Source organism: Euprymna scolopes, chromosome 19 (genome assembly GCF_053919585.1).
Source record: "Euprymna scolopes isolate OS-2025 chromosome 19, ASM5391958v1, whole genome shotgun sequence".
Classification (NCBI taxonomy): Eukaryota; Metazoa; Mollusca; class Cephalopoda; order Sepiida; family Sepiolidae; genus Euprymna; species Euprymna scolopes.
In genome coordinates, this window is record NC_136500.1 from 71438438 (window position 1) to 71454815 (window position 16378).

Consider the following 16378-nt stretch of genomic DNA (forward strand, 5'->3'; position numbering starts at 1 on the left):
ACAACTGCGGAAAAAAAACTTCTCAACTAAAAATTGCCACAACAAATAACACCTTATCTTAGAGCCTATCCTTAAAACTGCTTGATTTAATATTCACAGACAACATGAATTGAAACAAATTCATTGATGTCATTACCAAGCCTTGGCTGTAATTGTTTCTTTTCTTAGACTGCTACACTTTCGAATCCTCTTGTTGTTTCCTACTTCTCTGACTGTATTAACTTGCAGAGGTTTAAATGTAATGTGAACAAACATCTCGCTGCTCAACTCCTCACATTCCTCTGCAAACCGGATTCCAAATAGTACCCTTCCTTTTTTTTTTACAAGGGTGTTACCACTTATAAGGCTCGAAAGCCACTCGAGGATACAGGTTAATGAATGCACAGTGTCATTGAGACAACAGCATAGTGATTGTTAGTGGTGAAAATTAGGTAGAATTAAATTATTTAAGGAGACGTCTCAACAGGAACGTGTTTACATTGGACTTGAAGACGACCATGTAGTTAGCTGGAAAACAGGCAAGCAGAACAGAATTACACAGGCGAGCAGTTCTAGAAAACGAACTTTGTTCATGGAGTTTGCATTTAGATTTAGGCAGAGATAGAGAGTGGGGAAAATTGTTGATAGTGGTTGTAGCTAGTCGAGTGTTTTTTTTTCTGTGAAAGTTTCGATGGAGTAGAGATAGGCTTGCAATGTTTCTTCTGTGAGAAAGATGTTGTGGCAATATGCCTTGTCTGGGATGAAAAAGAGTAAAAGAGACAAAAATAAATAAAAAAGTATATATTTATTCCGTTTTCTAACCATGTACTTGAAATTTGTGACAAGACATAAATAATAGCCCAATTTGAGAAATGATTAAAATAATAACTGACCAATAAGGATGAGTGAAAAGTAATTAGTATAACAATTTAACTTTATATCCTCATCTATCACGTGAGAACGTTTCGCTGCCGGTCTGCTACGTAGATATGAAAGTAATATTTTGTTCTTCTATCTACAATCAGTTTTAGGGCACGTGGGGATTCTTAGACTTTCTATTTTAAAAGGTGTGACACCGCTAAAAAATATAATCAATATACACGTTGATGTATATAGGAATAAGGCAATAAACTTTTTAACCTCACTCTTTCTCACAGAAGAGACGTTGCGAGTTTACCTTTGCTCTATTGTTACTTTTATGCTAGGTGCTCGACTGAGCTTCAATCTATGGTCCCCATCGTGTAAAACATTCACAACAGATACCTGTCTAACTACAACACTTATCAACAATTTCCTTCACTCTCTATCTGTGCCTTAAACTAAACAAAATTTCCATGAGCAAAGTTTCTCTCGTAGAACTGTCCGTCTGTGAAGCACAATGCCGTGTGGCTGCTTCCCAGCTGAGTATAACATGGTCGTTTTCAAGTCTAATGCAAATAAGTTTTTGTTGAGTCGTCCTATTATATAATTAAACCATACCCAAAGTCCACCATTACCGATCATGACGATTTTGCCTCACAGTGGATTTTTTTTTAAATTCAATTTTCACCTCAAACAAACCACTTTGAAGTAGGGGGCTACTATCGGGGACATAAGTTGGAGGGGTATTATGAAGGGAGGTGAGTGGCAAGATGTTTGTTCGCATTACACTTGAACTTCTGGATTTCAGTACAGTTGGGAAAGCAGAATCCCAGAAGGGAGTTCCAAAGTTTAGCAGTTCTGGGGAAGAAACTATTGAAGTAGAATGCTTTCTTACACCTAGGGATCTCTACTGTGAAGGGGTGGAATTTAGTTGCTTGTCAGGTTTGTTGGGGGTATTCACGTTCAGGGGGTACAGGTGCTTGTAATTCGTCAGAGCATTCACTAATAAAATACTTGTAGAACAGGCAGAGGGATGCAACATTTCGTCGATGGGACAGAGGCTTCAGGGTTTTGATAAGCGGTGACCCCTAAGTACGAAAAAAAACAAAAAAAAAACAGGAAAATAATTAATACAAAACAAATGCTTGTATTGATTCGATATTTCGTTTCTATTACAAAATTTTTCCATAGGATAAAATATTTTGCTGAAACCACTTTAAATATACAAAGATTGATAGATATAGTAGGGTGGGATCAGTCCTTGAGAAATGTCCTTTGTTTTTTTTACCTACATTTTATGTCATCAGTACAGAGATTCTATTAGCTGCAAAGCCGTGAATCTAACAAGACAGGTGAGAATAGTAGTTCGAACAATCCAAATGATCAATCCTCATCTCAAGAAAACCAATTTACGATGAAAAATTAGTGAAAACTGCATGAGCCCCTGTGGGTGCACAGTGAACGAGGCATAAAAAATGACTAAGTTCAGCATCTCCCCCCCCTCCCCAATTTAGCCTCCAAACTCCCCAGGGCACGTCAAATTCTGATGAAAATGAACAACCGGTATAGTTTTAAGCCTTAAAATATGTACATTTGAGTTCTGCACTATGCAAAAAAATAAATGAGCAAGTCCATCCCCCATGAAGCCCCAAAAGTTCCCAAGGCCTTAACATGTTTAAATTTGAGTTCAGCACCATGCAAAACTTCTAAATAGACATACACAAAAAATTTGGGACAAATATAGTAAAATAGTCCCAAAAATGGAGTGTTTTTATTAGCCCTAAAAGAGCCCCTGGGCACACGCCAGAGTTATTGCGAAGTATAGACAAACACAATTATGTAGAAATTAGTTAGTTATAACTTTTCAGAAAGTTTTATAAAAATCCAAGGCATCATTTTTTTTTAATAAGCACAAAAGTGTCAATTTTAGCCATTTTAACCCGAAAGGCACCCATAGGGGGCGGGGGCAAACATAGTTTCCCGGAAAATCCGTTCTGTTACTTTTTTACATATATCATGTTTGTGCAAAATTTCAAAAAATTCCAAGATGTAGTTATTGAGAAAAGTGAGGACAGACAAACATACGAACGGACAAGGATGAATTTACCGGTCCACCCTCCTTTTGTGGGGGGACCAATAAATCTTATGTAAAAAAAAAAAAAACAGTTTTATTTTAAAAATATATTTCATAATATGAAGTCATTTATATTTTATCTTGTGTATAACTCAGCCCTAGTGAGATTTAATAGAATACCACTTTTTAAGAGAACGTGTTTTCGTTAGAAAACGAGTCTATCTGTTTTTATTTGGATTAAAACAAAAAAGCACATTGCAATTGCTTTTGAAATTAATGAATACAAACATAAGAAACTTATGAAATACGAATAAGAAACCATAAAATAATCCAGTTTTCAATAGAAATAAATCCATAACCGCATACGTCATTGGAGTTAAACAACATTTTAATTGGTTATTTGAAATCAAATTATTTTACCTACTATTATGATAGACAAGCAATTTAAGAAATAAATAATTTCATATTTCTTTTTAATTAAATATAATTGCTTACCTGAAAGATATCAATGTATTTTTTTTACATCATTATTTTGACAATCTTGTAAGCCGAATTATCTTTATAAAATAAACTGAATTAAAATATATTTTTCTTGTAAATAACATGGTGCGACAATCTAAAAATTAACTCGTAACGATTCAATATAACAAGAATTAACAGACTGCCTTCACTATAGTAAATAATTATATATATATATATATATATATATATATATATATATATACTCGGGTTTTTTTATATTCAAAAGTAATGGACTAATGAATTCAACGAGGTTGTTATATAGTGCTCAATAAAAAGAGCTGATAATACTTGTTTATTGTTATATAAACATGCTCACATCCCGCTGCTACAAATAGCCACTTGTTTCAATCAAACAACAGATATCATCAGGCAGCGACTTGATTATTCAAAAGTTCAATGAATAATCATTATTATAATAATATTATTATATATATTATAATATTATTATATATTATTATAATAATATTATTATTAATTTATTATTCATTGAACTTTTGAATAGTCAAGTCGCTGCCTGATGATATCTGTTGTTTGATTGAAACAAGTGGCTATTTGTAGCAGCGGGATGTGAGCATGTTTATATAACAATAAACAAGTATATATATATATATATATATATATATATATATATACATAATACACTGTCTCACAAAAGATTTTCTGTCTCTTTAAATTTTCAAATAAAACTGATCCAATTTTATTCTTTTAACTGGCGAATGGGAGCAGTCATACTAGATTCGTACTTCCACTTTGAAGGACAGTCTAATATATGGATATATTCTGCTTCATTTTAGTTTCTTTTCTGAAAAAGCCAGCTTTATGATAATTGCCATTTTTTAAACAATTTCATTAGACAGGAGCATTCCTAAACCAAACGAAATATATATATATATATATATATATATATATATATATATATATATATATATATATATATATATATATATATACTGTGCAATACATCGTTTCAATAGCATGGGTTTCTAGCGCGATGACTGCAATGTTGCTGAAGCAAGAAAACAATAAGAACTGTGTTTTGTCGAAACGCGAAGAGCCAGGGTCATTGCAAAAACATGTAACGTATTAAATTCGTTCACTATAGAATAAAATAAGCAGACATATCCACACATGTACATATAAATGTGCAGGCCGTACTGCCACATAATTTATCACTCCCAAATCAATCAATACACAGGCATGCAGGTGACCTATGTATAAAGATCATAGTTATTTTTGTGGAGCCAAATAAGGGATAGTATATCGCCCTTTTGGGAGAAGCAGAATCTGTCATGACAGTTGGAAGGTAAACAAATGTTTCCCATCACAAACTTTAATCATCACACATTCAGCGGCGTCTACCTTACCATTTAATGTGTAAGTTGTTGAATAAATCCGTTAAAGATGATACTTCGTATTCTGCTCATTCTTGAGTTGGTATTAAACGGAAAACGTGCATCATCAGACGTAACACGATGCAGTAAATGCAAATGTACGCATACAAGAGTGCTCAAGAAAAACGTATACATATATATGTGCGCACATACAAACCCTTGAATGAGAGGACATATTGGTTGAAACAGCAAGTGCCAGTGTCGATAAATATGTGTGTATATGGTGTACGTAGGTGTGCATATATATATATATATATATATATATATATATATATATATATATATATATATATGTTTTTATTTGTTTTTGTTAGTGATACTTTCTTGAATGAATTCAAGTATTTATACGAAAGTGCATTTTTACCTAAATGCTTGTTGGGAATAATTTTCCCATTGACCAATCTGGTACCCCCTTTTTAACAGTTACTATTATGTCAATATATATATATATATATATATATATATATATATATATATATATATATATATATATATTGACATAATATTAACTGTTTGTTTCTGCATAACGAAACGGACCTGTAAAAGAATGTACCAAAATTTGAACATGTTGATGAAGCTGTTTAGCATGAAAAATAAATATTCGGATTTTGGAATGTAACTATACTGTTATTCTTTTATATATAGGTTCTGTTGTTGTATTTAACATACATTGAGCTTCAGAACAGATAGGATCGGTATGCACAAAGAGTGACAGATATTTGAAAAAGCATGTTTTACCAAAAAAGTGTGTGTGTGTGTGTGTGTGTGTGTGTGTGTGAAACCTGTGCACTCTTGTATGTGTGCTGTTATATCACATTGAACACCCACCCACCACGAATTATTGGATCTTTTTGTAATTTTAATACAATTTGACTTAGACATTGGGAAGTTTTTCAAGAGAAAAATGCAAAATTCAAACAATCTTTACGAAAAAACAATGTCTTTTAAATGTTGCCCATTCCCAGCTTCGCATATTTGTGCTCTTTCCAAAACATTATTCATGACAGATTGCAGAATCTCTGGATTGCGATTTAACTCTTTTATTTCGTTTTTGATGTTTTTCTTCGATTCTTGCTGCGTTTGGGGTTTGTTAACATAGACTCTTCCTTTAGAATATCCCCACAATATAGTATATATAAACGAGGAAAATAAACTGATTACGGGAAATAATTACGTTATTGCATCATCAAATGTTCGAAAAATAGGAAAAAACAACAGAGGTTAATCCTTATTCCATGGGATTTCGGGCATTCATGAGGAAATAAATAGTCTTGTGGCGTAAAAAAAAAGTAAACATTTCTAGAAAAGTATAAAAATGTAAATCCGAGGAGTTGAGTTTTTAGAAAATGATTGCAGGAGTGAAAAAAAAAAAAAGTAGAATTCACGATGAACACATAAAATTTAATGGCAAATCCGGTCTGTGATTTTGTGGATATTATAAAAGTTGCAAATTTAGAAGCCGCAATCTTAGAAGTTAATTGTGAGAGTAGGAAAACGATATAAACTAAATAATCCCAAAGTAATTCCGGACAGCATATGTAACTAAACTAATTTTGTGTGCGTGTGTGTGTGATTTTACCATGTATTTAAAGTAACGAATCTTCTACGCCATCGTAGTTAGATCTATCATATATTTTGCGACCCGGGCACTTAGCATTTCGGCTAGACAAAAGATGGTACCGATATTTTTGCTGGCTCTAGCAAAGCTGCGATCCCCGTTCTAGAAACCTACTGCATTTAAAAGATGATTAATTAATAGTATAACCAGAAATAAATGTACCTCTTGCACACGTGTTCATTTCTCCTAAATGATAAACATATATATAAATTTAGTTGTTAAATTTACATTCTGAAAATCAAAATATAGACACATATATTCGAGTTTTATCTGCGTCTTATCTCGCTTATATATATATATATATATATATATATATATATATATATATATATATATATATATATATATATATATAAAACATTGGTAAAAATAACATGGAGCCTCTATTTAATTTCGAGGATCGTTAGTAAAGTCTCTTGTTTTTTGTTTAAGTCAAAATGTTCAAGAGCTACTAAGACAGGAGTGGTAGGATTAAAACGGGCAACAGGATTTATGTTTCTATATAGTCACCACCATTCTCAATGCAATTTATAATCCCCTCTGATCAAACGGAATAAAAAAAAAAAACAAGAGTCTGGAACACCCCTCGTATATGTACGTTTATTTTTTCGATTTTTCTTATCCTTTTTATATGAAAAAAAAAAATGAATGCAAGTTCCATAGGTGTCACAAACGTTTACGATTCGCCGTCGAATCCTCACCAGGTGAGGAAGCAAATGAATGGGGCTGGAAAAAAGAATCTCAATTGCAGCTGAGGTCAGTATTTGTAGGCAGTGTAGTGCTATGGAGTGGAGGAATGGTTAATGGACTAAATTCTGTTTGCTCAGCCAATGATGATTTGACGGTGAATCGAAAACCTCCATGAGAGCTATGAAACAAACATTCAATTTTTTTTTATTTTTATACAAAAAAGATTTTAAAAAATAAAAAAGGTATAATTAAACAGAAACTCTGTTACTTTTAACAATGTTTAAATGAAGAAATTCTACCTAAATACACACACACACACACACTATATACATATATATATATATATATATATATATATATATATATGTATATATACATAACGGAATTAAAATGGACCTTTGGAATGACCTAGAATTTTATTGTTTATGTAGACAAACAGCCTATATGCCGAATTCTCGTCGCCGTCCCCCGTCGGTGTGAGGGGACAATCTTTAGCAAACTGCCACTTCTGCTGTCACAGTATCCCTGATCTGGTGAGGAGTTTCATCCTGCTTGTTTGCGTGTGTTCCATAGATTACTCTTAATTAACCTCTCACCTTCATCCTGTTGATCTTAGACGATATATGAATAACTCGACGTTGTTCTTCTAAACCGTTATTAACAATGCTATCTGTAGTGTTAGTTTTGGTATTATTGTTGTCGTTGTTAACTGATGTTAATAATGTTCTTCTTATTCCCTTTTCCTTTTCTTCATCATTGTTTTATGAGTTTTACTTATATATATATATATATATATATATATATATATATATATATATATATATATATATATATATATATTCCACCTTGTTGTAGTCGGAAACGTGACATGCAGAATACGTAGACCTAGTACGGGTTTCACAAATGTTGTTTTTTAGAAAGCTGTTTTTGCAGTAGAAACAAATATTTTTTTCCGCATTCTGCATTTCACTGACACTATTTAAAAAAAAAAATTAGTCTGCGTATGTTCTCTCTTTCTCAAAAAATAAATAATGAAAATAATGAAAATAAAAAATAAACAAAATGTAAAATACGGCAGTTAAAAAAAAACAGAAAAACTTATGGGTATCAATCAATACCAATGAAAAATATTAGTGTACCACGAAAATTACGGAAAAGAGAAAAAAAAATTAATAAAAAATTAATTTAATTTACTATTCATTATGCAAAAAAAAAACTCTGCTCTACATTTGTATCAAGTTAGCACATTGAAGAAAATTATCTCCCTTTTTCTAATATGAAGACCTCCTCCCCATTGTTCATTAACTTATCATAATAAATTAATTTATATTTTTATTAAAATTTTACTCTTATTTTCCGTAACTTTTGGTGTACATTATACTTTTTCTATTGATAACTAAGTACATGCATAAGTTTTCCTGATATTTTATTTTGAGTTGCCATATTTCGCATATGCTTTAATATAAGCATAAATATTAATAATGGTTTGAGATAACTAATTCTTTAGACGAGCATGATCAGATCGCACGTGTATTCTCTATTTTTATTTGTTTTTTTTTTGTTTTTTTTTCACAAGAATTCCACTTCAACTATTTCTAGTTTCTCTAAAGCTCTCAAAATGTATGGATAGTTTGAGTAAAAAAAAAAAAAAAAAAAAATCAGTTTTTTGCAATAGCGATCAACTGGAACTTTTCGTTTTTCCTCACGCATTTATTAACAGTTTTCAGTTGCTGTTGTTCAGTTTGCTTGTTTTTTTTTGTGTGCGTGTTTATTTTAGCATATTTTTCAAACACTGTTTTATTTTGATATTTTTGTTATATATTTTTTTAATATTTTTTAAAAACATCATTTAGAATATTGCTTTTCATTTTTAATATCTGCATATACAATCTGCATAAGGTGAACCTTATGTTTCTGGTGACAATGGGTACCCTTTAAAAAGCGCGCCTATGCAATGAGGAATTTATAGTAAAGCAAGAGTTGTATAATCTCTGGGCGCACTTGTCATAATCTATCGTTGTGTAAATCCAGTGGTAAAAAGAAATTGCTGGTGTTGGTTTTAGCATAGTCAGTAACTTCCTTTGAACTCTATTCGAGTTATCTTCCCCATAATTATACTGTCACCAAGACAATGAACTCTTCAAAAAAAAAAAAGAAAAACTTGCACTTAGCTGTAGGTTTGAGCTGGTATACCACATAGTTCTATATTTTTGGTTTTTAGATCGCCGACGTTATGGTAGTCAGATTTTACTTCCGGTTGCTCTTAAGACGAGACTTTCACACGTCTCACCATAGTGCTACAGTATATTATTCGGAAATATTAATGTTAAACTGTAAAGTATTTAACGTCTGAACAATTTATGTGCTATGCAGCTGCTTCTTCCTATGTTTTATGTATACATGGAAATACCAGAGAAACAGGTGGGGTAGTTAAGTTAATACATCATTAATTTTTATTTCTCATATATCCTGTAATAGGGATGTATTCGTTTAAAGTAGCTGAGTGGTCTTGGCTACATATCTGGGTAGTAGTCTCTTAAGTTGCTTTAGTGAACGGGCGTTCAGGGTCAGTTAAGTAAATGTGAAAATAACACTCAAGGTGAGAACAGTAATCCAAATAATACGAATAATCAATCCTCTATATATTATTTACTTGGAATTCATTATTGAGATGCGTATTATTTATTATTTATAGCGGACTATTATCCTTATCTTTATTAGTTGTTTCACAACGTTTTGGCCAACTATTCCTCTGGCCTTCGGCAGGTGGTAACCGCGACGAGATAGGATCTCCAAATCTCCTAACTGCATCCTCAATAATTACTGCCATCCATAGTTGTTGTCGTCTCACCACGTTTTGGCCAAGTAAGCCTCTGGGCGGCTTTGGGTAGGATTGAAATCGCTATCTTAGACAATTCTCACCTGGAACCATTGAGATTCAACGTCGCTATCCACTGCGAAGGCCAGAAGAATATTTGGCCGAAACGTGATGCAACAACAACTAAGAAAGATGGAGATAATAGTATGCAATAAATGAATTAATAATCAATCCTCATCTAAAACAATTCAGGAACGAAATGCATTGACACTATTACACATTGAGTAGATTTGTGAGAGCAACATTATTTTCATTGGCACAAAATGACGCACCACTGCGACCTGTGTGCGAAACTGTGCTTTGACAGTTATTCTCTAAGTGTTGTTACTTTTTGGTTGAGTTACAAAGTTTTCAAACAACCTTGTATATTATTGTCATGGACCGATAAGGGTTTGGGAGAAAGATACAACTCGGTATTTAGTGTAAAAGAAATATATTTTATTTTATTATTATTATTATTATTTTTTATTGCAATTTCACCCCAAACAAGGCGCAGTACCACTTTGATGTAGGAGACATAAATTGGAGGGATACTACGTAGGGAGTTGAGCAGCAAGATATCTATTTACACTACTCTTGAACTTCTGCATATCAGTTCAGTCAAGAAAGCAGGAACCCGAAAAAGAATTCCAAAGTCTAGTAGTCCTAGGGAAGAAATTATTAGAGTAGAAGGCTTTCTGGCATCTGGGGATCTCTACTGTGTAGGGGTGGGATTTTGTTGCTTGTCTGGGGTATTTATGTCAAGGGGGTACAAAGGCTTATAGTTCGTCGGGGCACCTACCATTAAAATGCTTGTAAAACAGGCAGAGGGATGCAGCATTTCGTCAATGGAGCAGAGGTTGAAACCTAGCTGACAGTGCGGAACCTATTATGTTGGCAATTCTCTTTTGAACCCTGTTCAAGAGTGAAAGACTAGTAGCAGATGCACCAGCCCAAATGTGACAACAATACTCGATACATGGGCGAATGGTGGCCTTGTAGAGGTCAAGGATACTCTCAGGTGTAAGTAACTTTCTAGCACGGTAGCGAGAGCCTATCTTCTTTGCAGCAGCCCTGGCAATGTCCTCAATGTATCTGTTCCAACTCATATTCGCTGTGAACGTTAAGCCGAGGAGTTTGAGCAAAGTACTTTTAGATAATGTATCATTAGTCATGGCTATTGGTGGTTGAGAAGGTTTCTTGTAATAATTTAAGGAAAGAATCTTAGTCTTGGCAGCATTGAATGTGACCATCCATTTTTGTCCCCCATTCCACTAGACTGGAGGTCTTCCTATATATATTGAAAAGAAAAGTAAATACAATAAAGAGAATTGGTTATACGTCAGTCCGACTGCCAAATGTATATAACTAGTGCTTATTCTCCCGGTCTTTATAGTAAGTGGAAGAGTTAATTGTTATCTGTAAGATGGGCACCACAACAATTATGAGATGTGATTTTACTAACATCATTTACATCTAAAAAAAAAAAAGAAAGAAAAAAAAGATGTCCAGATTAAAACATTTGGTCCAAAAATTTGTACAGTAAATAATAAAGCTTTTTTTCTTTTTCTTTTTTTTATTATTATTATTCTATTTTTGTTATTCTTGTATTTTCATGTCTTTTTTTAAAATTATTTTTCATCTTTTCTTTTTCCAGCTTTTTTATATTTGCCTTTTTTGTTTACTTTTAAGCATTTAGATTTTTTTTATTATTATGATTATTTTTACAAATTAGTGAAACTTGCTCTGAACACCGAGCAGGTGCTATCTCCGAACTCATTGTCTAAAGAGGTTCAGTCCTATTGACGTTCTCCAGAAGGGATACTTTCAGTAGTGACCAATAAGCCTCTCTTGGGTTTTATCTTTTGTTTCCTTATTAAAACGCTGTTGGAAAACAATTACCTAGAGACACGTTTTTTTGAGTTTTTTTTACATAGTAGTCACCACTTATCAAGGCCCGAAAGCCACTCAGGGATAAGGATTATTGCGTGTACAGTAATCAATGGGATAGTATCGTAGTAATCGTTAGTATTGGAGATTTGATAAAGTGTCTTACTTAAGGGGGCGGTTCATCAGGAATTTGTTTATGTTGGACTTGAAGACATCCAAGTTGTAGTCAGGTGGGAAACAGGCAAACAGAAGAGAGTTCCACAGGCATGCACTTCTAAGAAAGAAGCTTTGTTCATGGAATCTACATTTTGGTTTTGGCACAGATAAAGAGTGGGGAAAATTTTTGACAGTGGTTTCAGCTAGACGGGTGTTTATCGTGAAAGATTGGCGAGGAGGGACCAAAGATTGGAGCTCAGACGAGCACTTGCCATGGAAGTAACGGTAAAACAAAGACAGGCTTGCAACGTCTCTTCTGTGGGAGAGAGGTTGTAAGGAAGAAAAAAGGGCATCCCCCACTAAGCCACGAAGTCTATTTTGTACTCTGTCAAGCCAAGATAGGCTGTTTTTAGCAGCTCCTGCCCATATATGGCAGCAGTACTCCATCCTTGGACGTACTTGGCTTTTATACAGATAGAGAATTGCATCAGCAGTGAGATATCTTCTGGAGCAGTAGAAGGATCCTACCATTTTTCCAGTGACCTTGGCAAGAGACTTGATGTACGTGTTCCATTTCAGATCAGGAGTAACAGTCAGGACGTTTAACAGTCAACAACATATTGCAGGTCATATAAGCGCATACGACAGAAATCACTCTTAAATCATCATCATCTTCTTCTTCTTCTGTTTCACAACCTTTTTTTACATGCTGGCACGTGTTGGACAACCTACTAGAACTGATTACAATAAACTTCTTTTTAAGACTTGTGACAAACTATTAGCTGAAAAAAGACATGACCAGATACGTTTTACTGCTATTGAAGAGTGCTCTTAAAATAATGTCCAATCCTATTGATGACGTTTACCTATTCATGTATTTTTATTATCGTTTATGATTGAATTCGTAGTACGTAGAGAGAATGAAATGTCAGGTATGGCTGACCATATCTTGAAGGAAATATGCTGGAGAATAACCAATTACTAAGTAGACCTTTTTTTTTTTTTTTTTAAATTTTCTTCCTTTGAAGATTGTAATGCTGGGTAGGGGGCAGCCACACTTTTTATTAAAACCAACTGAGAGCTATTTTTAGTATCCTTGCTGTTCCCTTCTGTGCAATTGTCTGGATCTCTTTTGCACTTGGTTCACCAGGAATATTAGTTAGGTAGGACTTCAGGTGCTTCTTCATAAGCCCTGTGGCACCTATAATAATTGGTATGATTGATATCTCTCTAAGATTCCAGTTTCTTTTCATATCATAGATGAGACCTTGGTATTTGGTCTGTTTCTTTCTTTCAGCTCTGTTCAGACCTCCATCATTAGGAACACTCATTTCAACCAAGCTCGCTACTCTTTCTGACTAATAGAATTTAATATGATATGGGAATCAGTAATTATAAACAATAGATAATATATAAAAGTAATAAGTAAAAACATTAATATATATATATGTATATATATATATATATATATATATATATATATATAGAGAGAGAGAGAGAGAGAGAGAGAGAGATACGTTAATATATAGTAATAATTAGTAATATTTACAACTAGAAATAAAAATAGGTTTAAGGCTCCTAAAATTTGTACCAGAATTGTCTGCAAGGACCCGTGGTGCAATGGTTCTAGTACTTAGAAAAATCAATTGTAAAAAGTGATATTCTCCTGAAGGTTCAAGGTTCAATCCTCAGCATAGGCGACTGAAAAAAACACGTTTACGAATAACTTAGGACCTCATATCCAGTCATGACTGACAGAACAAGAGCATGCTACTTCCCAAGTTCGACAAGATACACCTGAAGAAAGTCGGAGATTACATCGATCAAAACGTTGTGAAAATCACACTCCAGATGAGAACAGTAGTCCGATGAATCCAAATAGTACGAGTAACCAATCCTCATCTCAAAAATTCAGAAACGTAAAATCCCTTTTTTCTATTTATTTAAAAAGAAAATACAACGGTGTTATATATATATGGGTCATGGAATTGTATTCATCTGCAAAAGATCTAGCATGCATATTCTTGTAAGTATTCAGTTTAATTAATTCCCTATTAGTTTTTTCGATTTTCTTTTGGAATGATCAACTTTAGTTAAATATTATGTGCCATTATATTCATGCAGATATTCTACATGATTTATACTTGCGTAATATTTGCGTAAAAAGCCTATAGTAAACACAAACCTCTTTGTAGATATATTTATGTATGCATATATTTGTTTAAAAAAATTTGCCTACCAAACTCCTCTGTCAGTTTTTGGCCTACAGACATGAAAATTAATATATAGGGTATTCAAGCACATACAAAACTTTATATTTGGATTTTAGCTGGGGAAAACTAGTGCAAAAGTGTGATAATTAAAGAAATGAAATTTGATAGGTGAAGATCGAATGACGGCATTACGAATATGCATGTGTAACGTAATAGCTAGTGGTTCATGTTTTAATTTTTAGCATTGCAGCAAACATATCTTCATAGCTCAAGCATTAACATCAAAGGAAAAAGTAAATCGTAAGCTAAACGTTTTGGTTTCGATTCTCTGTGGTGGCGCATGAGTAATTTTCTTTTTTAAATCATTACTATATATTGGATCCAATATAATATAATAATAATAAATACGAAATCTGAATTAATCAAGTTAGTCATATTTAAGCGTATTTTACGACCGGGCAATGCCGGGTATCCTGCTAGTATACACATATATTTTTTTTCTTTTGGTTTCGATTCAAGCTGATGCACCCAAGTCATACGGATATATAAACATTTATATTTGAAATCACAACTTTATTATATATAAGAATCGATAGGAAATTGACTCTATTATAACATATACGAAATCTGCATAAATTAAAATATCATATTTAAGCGTATTTTACGACCGGGCTATGCCAGGCGTCCCTGCTAGCTTAAATAAATACTTTTGCATTTTTAACAAAATAATTACAATAATATCAGGGCGTCTCCATTTACGCTGAACATCCACATCAATATATTACATATGAAAGAGTCCACCGTGGAATTTCTACAAGTCCCATTAGTTTACTAATAATGCAATATTTTCCATTTCCAAAAATAATTAAGCTCTGTGATATTTCGAAATTAGATAAATTATGCAACGTATTTATTAAGTTTTTAAAAGTTGTGACTGACTGACAGAAAAATTATAACGGACGGACGGACAGGCAGATAAACTCTCAGAATTTTTTGGTACTTATGCAATTATTGTACCGTACTGAAATAATAATGTTATTATTTAGAAAGCCATTCTTAACATGGGGAGAGGAAGGTGTTTTGTAACTATTCTGTACTTTCACCTAACAAGCACTATTTTTTTTTTTTTTTTTTTTTTTGCAAGCTGTGAACTTTGTAATTGTGGAGGAAAGAAAGTTGGTGAAGCTCATCGCCAACTTGCACTCTCTCAATTCAAGAAAATATCAATCACGTTTGCTAGCCATATCGTTGTTTCTTCCAGAAAGCATAAATTCTCTGATGGCGTACAATCTCCGCTCTGCTGATATCCCGAGCCAAGAGATTAAATCGCAAAGTTTCAGGATTTATTTTCGTAATTGCACTTTAAAACTATTTGTTGGTCTGACATCGATCGAAACAAAATTTGAATATTGTCTTTCAGAAAGGCGATAACGTATTGACTTTAAACGAACAATGTAGACTAACTTTGAAAGTGGGAAAAATTCAAAAATAGGTTCCGTCCATTGCTTATTTTGTAATGCCTAATTTCTTTCGGATAATCAAAATGCTGATTCGTCAAAATAGTGACCAGTACCGACACACAGCGGGGTTCATACCTCTCCCTTTACTCAATATCTGATACGAGGGTCTTTAACTAGGAGACTATATTTTGTAAGCCAGCGAATGTTTTTTGGTTTTTTTTTTTTTCAGAAATAAAAAAAATATATATATGAATAGAAAAACATTGTTACGTAAGTTCAATTTGAAAATTTAGTCGAACCGATTAATGTATCCACTATTATATAAAAGGAATTTTGTGTGTGTGTCTATTTGAGTTCGTTTTCTATAGACTCTGAAACAGCAGTGCCGATTTCTATGAAATTTCACACAGATGTACTTTACGTATCTGGTAGTGCTCTTAGATAGGTTGTGTATAGGAATGTCTTCAGTAAATATCGATATTCGAAAAAATCCGATGAAAGAAAAAATAGACAATTTTGACCAAGGTTAACACCTTACACAGCCTAACATCACAGGTGCATTTGAAAAGTTTTATTACCATACAATCAGAAAAACTCGGCATATAAAATCAACAGAAGGTTCTTTGGTATGACAAGGGCGCGGTCGAAATGAATGTTTCTATTTAGA

The 16378-nt window shown here is 33.1% G+C and overlaps 1 protein-coding gene across 5 annotated transcripts in view; it reads left to right on the forward strand.

The window, feature by feature from the left end:
* Positions 1-16378, forward strand: part of LOC145303664 (uncharacterized) — a 1499272-nt gene that overhangs the window by 1191891 nt on the left and 291003 nt on the right. The window contains exon 9 of one of the 5 annotated variants that reach the window (XM_080145262.1): positions 7567-7668. The exons of the other annotated variants lie outside the window; for them this stretch is intronic. Within the exon in view, the coding sequence (XP_080001388.1) occupies positions 7567-7668 (102 nt within the window). The remainder of the gene's footprint in view (positions 1-7566; positions 7669-16378) is intronic. 5 annotated transcript variants of the gene reach the window in all.